Source organism: Pteropus alecto, unplaced genomic scaffold (genome assembly GCF_000325575.1).
Source record: "Pteropus alecto unplaced genomic scaffold, ASM32557v1 scaffold43, whole genome shotgun sequence".
Lineage (NCBI taxonomy): Eukaryota > Metazoa > Chordata > Mammalia > Chiroptera > Pteropodidae > Pteropus > Pteropus alecto.
The window spans coordinates 4662482-4671874 of record NW_006435764.1 but is presented as its reverse complement, the minus strand read 5'-3'; the positions used below and the strand labels follow the sequence as shown (position 1 = coordinate 4671874).

The 9393-nt window shown below is 35.4% G+C and overlaps 1 protein-coding gene and 1 pseudogene across 1 annotated transcript in view; both read left to right on the top strand.

Moving 5' to 3' along the window:
* The window catches only part of CUNH11orf80 (chromosome unknown C11orf80 homolog), a 58162-nt gene that overhangs the window by 42782 nt on the left and 5987 nt on the right, over positions 1 to 9393 (top strand). The window contains exons 11-12 of the mRNA XM_025046209.1: positions 712 to 822; positions 2724 to 2822. Coding sequence (XP_024901977.1) covers positions 712 to 822; positions 2724 to 2822 — 210 coding nt within the window. The remainder of the gene's footprint in view (positions 1 to 711; positions 823 to 2723; positions 2823 to 9393) is intronic.
* LOC102895327 lies at positions 7853 to 8446 on the top strand (annotated as a pseudogene).

The window sequence follows — 9393 nt, the reverse complement described above, 5'->3', positions numbered from 1 at the left end:
CTCTTAAGAAAAAGATAGCCAGAATATATGGCAGACAGGGCCAGAGACTCCTTCCTTCTATAATGCTTCTTCCTCTGGTTTTGTCACTTGGGCTGATCGTGTACACTGTGTTTAGCCTAGGAACTCAAGCTTTAACGTAGATGGGTCATTGTAACCAGCTTGCTTAGTTTTACCTCGCAGTAGGTAAGTTTGAGTAAATAGGGACAAATAGAGAAAAATGGCTCATAAAGCACCTCTTCCTTATCTATACATCTCCCTTTTCCATATGTATTTCTGGAGCTACTGCTTTGCCAAATCTTACATTCTTCCCCTATTTCCTAACCCTTACAATACCACTTTCTCTTCTTCTTTGACTTTCTGAATTCCTTCATCCTGTGTATTTTTGGTAACACATTTCCCTTTTCAGGGAAAAAAAAACACACTAAGAGACAAAAGCTTATAGCTTTTTGTTTTAAAATAGTAAGTGTATCTGTTTTATGGCCCAGTGTCTTTTTTGAATGCATCTGTGTCAGTAAGTTATCCCTATGAAAGGAGATAACATTTTTTACTTATTTCAATCCCTAAGTGTCCTTTACATGTCATAATCTCAGTAACTGTTATTGATGGAAGGAGAAGAATTATTGAAATCTTTGGTCCTTTTAGGATTCTCTGAACCAGCAGCTTGGGATTATTACAAACTGCAGTCTCCCCCTTGCTTGTTATGTTTCCTAGGCTCATCAGAAGCTACAGGCCTCACTCTCAGTAGCTGTGAATTCCATCATGAGTATTGTGACTGGCAGCACCAGCAGCAGCTTCCGAAAGATCTGCTTCCAGGCCCTTCAAGTTAGTAGGATGCTTTAAAATGCCAGGGTTTTAATGACATTCTACTGCCTGTCTTAGTACTATGTACAGTGCTTTTAGAAACATTATTTCATTGGTCCTGCTGTGATCCTACATAGTACCAGGCCTGTGGTAAGTGTTTTAAGAAATATTCGTTGAATGGATAGTGGTGTGTATAAATGAGAAAACAAGTTTTTTTAAATTTCTACTTCCTTTAGGTCACACAGTAGTTAATGAGAACAGTTCAGACTAGATCGGTGATTCCCAATTCCTTGTTGAAGAATGTTCTGTTACCTTAGGTGACAGAATACATTGGAAATATCGGAGCAGCCATAGGTGTTACTTGTATTTGGTGGTATGGAACGGTAAAAACAAGTTTTGGAAACAGAGGCCTGAGTTTAAATCTTGGCTTATTTACTTATTAGCTGAGTGCATTTAGGGCTGAACTTTATTCTCCGACCTTCATCTATAAGTTGGAAAAAATAATAATATCTCAGAGAGTTATTATGAGGGCGAGGGCTAAATATGAAAGTGCATAGCATGTGGTAAGTTCTCAATGTTAGTTTCTTTCCTTTTTTTTAGGAATGTGTGCTGACCACTCAGTATTATCAGTGGGGTAACACATTAATTCCATATCTGTGGCTTCATTTTTTGTACTTTTTTTCTTGAAAAGATAGTATAATACATACAAAATTTTAAGTATTAATAAACTATCACTAAAATTTTGCATAATATCTCATATATATTTTGTACTATATAGTTGTAACCAAAGTATTCTATATTCATATGTAATTTGACATTTCCCTGTTTCAACGGTCTTAGAATTTGTATTGGTAACCCAATATTCCACTGTTCTGGTTTAATCTAATTTAATAAATTAGATTAATTAATTCTCCTAATGATAGACATTTAAGTTGTTTACATTCTTTATGCCAATACCTTTTACTTTCTGAATTCCTTCATCTTGTGTATCTCTGGTAACCTGTTTCTTACTTCATATGGCCCCCTTTTCAGGGAAAAAACAGCCACACTAAGAGACAAAAGCTTAAAGCTATTTGTTTTTAAATAGTAAGGGTATCTGTTTCATGGCCCATTGTCTTATTGATTGTAACTTCAGAGGTCTTGCTTCTTTTGAATTATTTTCTAGAATAAATTTCTATAAGTGGAGCTACTGGGTCAAAGACTGTAACACTTTTATAATCTAGTGCATCTTATCATAGCGTCAGCTTTCTGGGTCATGTGAATAGTACAGGGCAGTGAGAAGAACATGATATTAGCAGTCCTGCGGTCTTCTCTAACTTTTGTACCAACTAGCTGTGAGATCTTGGGTTGGTCATTTTTTTTTACAATTGCAGTTTTCTCATCTGTGAAATTAGTATGTTGTTTTAAGGTAATTACTCTGGTACCCTAATATTCTACACTTCTATACTAAAAAGTAGAGGCTGTTACCCATTCTTTATGGATGCAAACTGTATTATTTTGTTCTTTGCCTCTGTAAAAGACTTATGTGGGGAAAAGTTCTTATGTCAGCCTAGTTGTTCAGTGGAACTTCTGTTCCCTTTGAACTTATTTAAGAGGAAAGCAGTTTACATTACCCCTTCACAAAGAGATGGATCTCTGGGATATTTTCTCCTGTGGAGATAGGAGAACAAAGACCTTGTTTGAAAGATCTTGCCTAGGTCACAGAAATTGGAAGAAATATAGGAATCACAACTACCCGTCTCATGCCTTCTTTCTACTTCTCCTATGTCCATAGGAACTAATGAAACTCCTGACATGATGTGAGCAATGGCAGTGGTTTGCCTTCCTATTTGTCTTGTCTTCTTGTATAAACTTCCTGTGGGTACTTGCCCTTTGGTTGCTAGTACTGGAATTCAGCACATTATATCTCTGGCCCATTTTAGGCAGCTGACACACAGGAGTTTGGGACCAAACTGCACAAATCATTCCATGAGATCACCCAGCACCGATTTCTCCACCACTGCTCATGTGAGGTGAAGCAGGTAAATCTAAAATAATAACCAGTATTTTGGTGGAAATGTTCCATTTTGATATATGTAACTGAATATAGGGTGGGTTGGTATAGGCACTTTAGACTGTACATTTTGAGGTTAGCCTTTCAGCAAGGAAGACTGTGGTTTAGAAAAACTATAGAATGTAGTATTACATAGAGGTTAATAGCATGGTTAGATGTCGCTTGGATTCCATTTCTGTCACTATGTAGTTGTGTGGTATTATTGTGGAAGCTGTTTAACCTTTCCAAGCCTCAGGTTCTTTATCACTAAAATTTCTGATGTATACCTAAATGTTTGTTGTGAAGTTTGAATAAAATTATGTATGTATGTAAAGTGCTAACACATAGCTACTCTTATAATGGTGATGGTATGATGGAATTTTTAAGTTTAGTTTGGCCTTATCAAACCCATGCTTTTATCCACTTTTTTGAATGCTGGAGATATAAAGTTGCATTGGAGTTTCTACCCTCAAGGAGGTCAAATAGTTCTGGTTTTGTGACAAGTTCCTCTAACGAGTGAAGAGAAATCATAGCTGGGAAATTCTGTATCTTGATTCCAGGTGTCACTGGAAGTAGTGTTCCAACTGAAGCCCATCCTTCTGGCTCTTTAGGCTCAAATCAGTAGGATCGACTTTTTTTTTTTTTAACTAAAGTATAAGATGAGTAAATAAAAAAGATTAAGGGTGAAATTATTATACAGTAGCTTCTGACCAAGATGGAGTAGCAGGGACAGGATTTACCCTTCTGCTTGAAATAACAAATCTGGACACAACATCTGAAATAATGGTTCTCAAGACATCGAGCATCAGACAATAAATGGGATAGTCCTTCCTGAGAGATGACAAACAAGCGCAGTTAGCCTTATGATTTCCCTGGCATACTGTCTGGAGAAGGTACGGAGGCCATGGAACAGGGAGAAAGGATATAGGCAAAGCCTAGTGGTCTCCTTGAGTTGAATAGATGAAGCTGGGAATCTAAGGAGTTTTCAGGGCAGAGTACCAGAGAAGAGAGAGCTGCACAGAGAGAGAATTCTGGAGATCGGCAGAGGTTCTCCCTCTGGTATTCATTTTAATACTGATCAGCTTATTCATGTGAAGAAACTATCCAGGTAAAGAACCATCCAGAAAGATTAAAGGGAAGAATATGCAGATCTCATACAGGGCTAGGAATAGTGACTATTCCTATGACCCAGAAAGAAAAGCTCTGTAATTTATGGAGCATCAGGCAGAATACTAAGGAAGATCTTGCTTTGAGAATGGAGAAAAATTAAACCTACAGTGAGCACTCTTCTGGTCCTGCCTAACAAAGCCTAAAAGCAGAAGCAAGACCTAAAAAGATTAAGTGTTTCCAGGTAATTCAATGGCATCACAGAACTAAGTTTAAGTATATTTATAGGAATACAAAAATATCCAGTACCTATCAGGTACAGTGCTTTGCATCCAAAGAAAACGTTAGCAGACATACCAAGAAACAGGACAGCATGACCCACAGTGGGGAAAAAACTTAGTCAGTTAATCAGTTATTCAGCGAAAACTGATCCAGAACTGACGCAGAAGATAGAATTAGTAGACAAAGATATTAAAAGTTATTATTATAATTGCATTCCATATGCTCAGGAAGCTAGAGGAAAAATTGAACATATTAAGTAGAAATGTGGAAGGTATTAAAAAAAAGACCCTAAACAAACTTTTAAGTTAAAAACTATGATATTTCTGAGCTAAAAATTATACTAAATAGTATCAATGGCACAGTAGACACTTACGGAAAAACACACAGCAATGAAACTATCTGAAATACAGAGATTTTAATATATAAAACCAAAAATAATAGAGCATCAAGCATCTGTGAGTTATGGGACAACTTCAGATAGCCTAATATATGTGTAATTGGAGAATGTGAAGAAGTGGAAGCAGAAAATACATTTGAAGAAATAATGGCTGAAAAATTTTCCAATTTGATAAAATCTATAAATCTCACAGATCCAAGAATCTTAACAAACCTAAGCTCAAGAAACAAAGAAAACTACACCAAGGAACATCACAATTAAACTGATTAAAATTGGTGGTAAAGAGAAAAATCTTAAAAGCAAAAAGAAAACCTATTGTGTACAAGGAAACAAAGATAAGGATTACAGCAAATTTCTCATCAGAAACAGTATAAGCTAGAAGAAAATGGAGCAGCATCTTTATAATACTGAAAAAAAGTCAACCTAGAATTTTTACCCAACAAAAATATCTTAAAAATAAAGATGAAATAAGGACTTTTTCTGAGATGATGATACAAGAGATGAAAGAATTTATTATCAGCAGATGAGAAATGTGAAGGAAGTCCTTCAAGTAGAAGAAAAATGACACCAGATGGAAACCTGAGTCTACACAAAATAATGAAGAGTAATGAAAATGGTAACTATGTGGGTAAATATAAAGACTTTTTTCTTATTTAAATTTCTTTAAAACAATTAACTTTTTCAAGCAAAAAAATAGTAGTAATGTATTGTGAGGTTCATAACCTATGTAGAAGTAAAATATATGACAACAATAACACAAAGGCCAGGAGGAGAGAAATGGAAATATACTCTTGTAAGGACTTATACTGTAGAGAGGTATAATATTACTTGAAGGTAAACTGATAAGTTAAATGTGAAAGGAATCATCAGAATAACACAAGCCATTTAATAAGCCAAGAAAGGATAGAAAATGAAATCATAAAAAATATTCAACCCTCAAGAGAATGAGAAGACAAGCCACAAAATGGGTGTAAATATTTATAAAAGACATGTCCAATTAAAGGACTGTTATCCAAAATATACAAAGAACTCTTAAAACTCAACAATTAAAAATAGGCCAAAGACCTTAACAGACACCTCACCAAAGAAGACGTACAGATGGCAAATTAGCACATGAAAAGATACTTCACATTATCTATATCATTGGGAAAATGCAAATTAAAACAAGATATCACACACCTATTAGAATGGCCAAAGTCCAGAACACTGAATAATACCAAATGCTGGTAAGGATATGAAACAACAGGAATTCTCATTAGTTGCTGGTGGGAATGCAGAATTGTACAGCTACTTTGGAAGACAGTGTGACAGTTTCTTACAAAACTAAACATGCTCTTACCACGTGATGTTAATCATGCTCCTTGGTACTTACCCAAAGGAATTAAAACTTAGGTCCACACAGAAACCTGCACATGGATGTTTATAGCAGCTTTCTCCATATTGCCCAAACTTGGAAGCAGCGAAGAAGTCTTTCAGTTGGTGAGTGGATAAATAAACTGTGGTTCATTTGGATGCTGGAATATTATTTAGCACTGAAAAAGAAATGAGCTATCAAGCCATAAAGAGACATGAAAGAAACTTAAATAAATAATGCTGAGTAAAAGAAGCCAATTTTAAAGGGCTATATACTATATGATTCCAAGTATATGACATTCTGGAAAAGTCAGAACTATGGAGACAATAAAAAGATCAGTGGTTGCCGGGGGTTATAGAGGATGGAGGAATGAATAGGTGGAGCACAGAGAACTTTTAGGGCAGTGAAAGTACTCTGTATAAAATTATAATGGTGGATACGTGTCACTATACAGCTATCCAAACTCATAGAATGTAAAACACCAAGAGTGAACCCTAATGTAAACTATGGACTTTGGATGATTATGATTTGTATTCAATGTAGGTTCATCAGTTGTAACAAGTGTACCACTGTGGTGGGGGATATTGATAATGGAAGAGACTATGCATGTGTAGCGGGCAGCAGGTATACGGGAAATCTCTGTACCTTCTGCTCAATTTGCTATGAACTGCTCTAAAAAAATAAAGTCTATTTAAAAAATATAATCTAAAAGAAGGCAGAAAAAGGAAAAAGAATAAAAGGAACAAAGAACATATGAGACAAATAGAAAACAGCAAGATGACATATTTCAATCCAGTCATATCAGCTATCATTTAAATGTGAATGGTCTAAACAACCCAATTAAAAGGCAGAGATTGTTAGATTGACTAAAGAAGCAAGAGTCAACTCTATACTGCCTACAGAATCCCACTTTAACTATAAAGACAAATAGATTAAAAGTAAAAGGATGGAAAAAAGATATACCATGTTTACACTAATAAAAAGAGCTGAAGAGGATATAATAATATCAGGCAAAGTAGATTTCAGAGCAAAGAATATTACCAGGGATAAGGAGGGTCATTTCATAATGCTGAATACAAATACAATGAGTAAAGTACAAGATAAGAGCCCCAAACATTTATGAAACTTTTTAGAGAACTTTAGAATACATGAAACAAAACGAATAGAATGGTAAGGAGAAATAAATCCACAATTATATTTGGAGATTTCAACATACATCTCTCAGTAAGTGATAGACACTGCCCAACCGCAGCAGAATATACATCTCTTTTAAGTACACAAGGGACACTTAGCAAGATAGACTATAGTCTGAGCCATTAAATTTATCTCAAATTTTAAAAGATCCAAGTCATAGAAAATACCTTTTTGACCACAGTAAAGTTAAAATAAAACCAATAACAGAAAAATACCTAGAAAATGCCAAATACTTGGAAAACCAAATGAAACACTTATAAATCTATGGGTCAAACACAAAATCAAGGGAAATTAGAAAACATTTTAATGTAATTAAAATAAAAATGCAAATTATCAAAATTTGTGAGATGTAGTAAATGCAGTACTTAGAGGGAAAAAATGTCTTTGTTAGAAAACAAAAAGGTCTCAAATCAATGATGTCAGCTTCCAACTTAAACTAAAACAAGAAAAGCAAATTAAAACAGAAGACATAATAAAGATCTGAGTGGAAGTCAATAAATTAGACAACAGAAAAACAATAGAGAAAATTCAGTGAAACTTAAATGAAACTGAAAAGATTGATAAACATTTAGCCAGACTATTAAGGATAAAAAGAAGACACACATTGCCACTATCAGAAATTAGAGAGATGGCATCAGATATTAAAAGTATTATGAAAGACCTTTCCCTTCTCTGCTGTGGTCACAGCTATGAGTATGCTCAGGCTTCAGAAGAGGCTTGCCTCCAGTGTTCTGTGCTGTGGCAAAAAGAAGGTCTGGTTGGACCCCAGTGAGACCAATGAAATCGCCAATGCCTACTCTTGTCAGCAGATTTGGAAGCTGATCAAAGATGGACCGATCATCCGGAAGCCTGTGATTCTCCATTCCCAAGCGCGATGCCAGAAAAACATGTTGGTCCGTAGTAAGAGCAGGCATACAGGCAAAGGTAAGCAAAAGGGTACTGCCAATGCTCGAATGCCTGAGAAGGTAACCTGGATGAGGAGGATGAGAATGCTTCGCTGAGTGCTCAGAAGATACCATAAATCTAAGAAGATTGATCACCACAGGTATCACAGCCTGTACCTGAAAGTGAAGGGTAATGTGTTCAAAAACAAGTGGGTTCTCATGGAACACATCCACAAGCTGAAGGCAACAAGGCTCTCAAGAAACTTCTGGCTGACTAAACTGAGGCCCGCAGGTCTAAGACCAAGGAAGCAAGCAAGCACTGTGAAGGGCGGCTCCAGGCCAAGAAGGAGGAAATCGTTAAGACTCTGTTCCAGGAAGAAGAGACTGAGAAATAAAGCACCACTTCTCTTAACTGTACATAGTGGCCTTGGCGATTATATAGATCAATCATTCAATAAAATAGCCTTCATCTGCCTTAAAAAAAAAAAAAGTATTATGAAGGAATATTATAAACAACTTTACTGCAGTAAATTTGGTAAGATTAAATGGACAAATTCCTTGAAAGACAAATTCCCGAAGTTCACTCATGAAGAGTACTGCTATTACTCTATATACCTGGTAGCTCTATGTCTATTAAAGAAGTTGAATTTTAGTTAAAAACATTACCACGATATTCAGAATATTTAAAAATTCTCAAAACTCAATAAAACAAGTTTGCTTTCTTTTTTAATGGGCAAAACCTTTGAATACACATTTCACAAAAGAGATACAAACAGTTAATAAACATATAAGAAAGATACTCAACTTCATTAGTCATTAAGGAAATGCGAATCAAAACTACAATAAGATACTATTTCACAACCACTTGGACTAAAAAGACTGACCATACCAGGTGTTGGCAAGGATGTGGAGGAGCTCTTATCTCCCATTTGTAAGAATGAAAAATGTTATAACCACTTTGGAGGAGAGTTTGATAGTTTCTTAAAAAGTTAAATATACAGTCATCATCTGACCCAGCCATTCTACTCCTTACCCAAGAGAAATGAAAGCATATGTCCACACAAAACCTCATATGCTAATGTTCATGGTATCTCTGCCATATTTGTAATAGCCAAAACCTGAGAACAACCCATGTCTACAGGTAAATGGATAAACAATGGTAGTATGTCCATTCAAGGGAAAACTACTCAGTAATAAAAGGAATGAACTATTGATACAATAATACGGATGAATCTCTAAATAGCTATGTTGAATAAAAAAACCTGGAAATACGAGAGTTCATATTATGATTGCATTTATGTAAAATTCTATAAAATGCCAGCTAATCTGTAGTTACAGACCA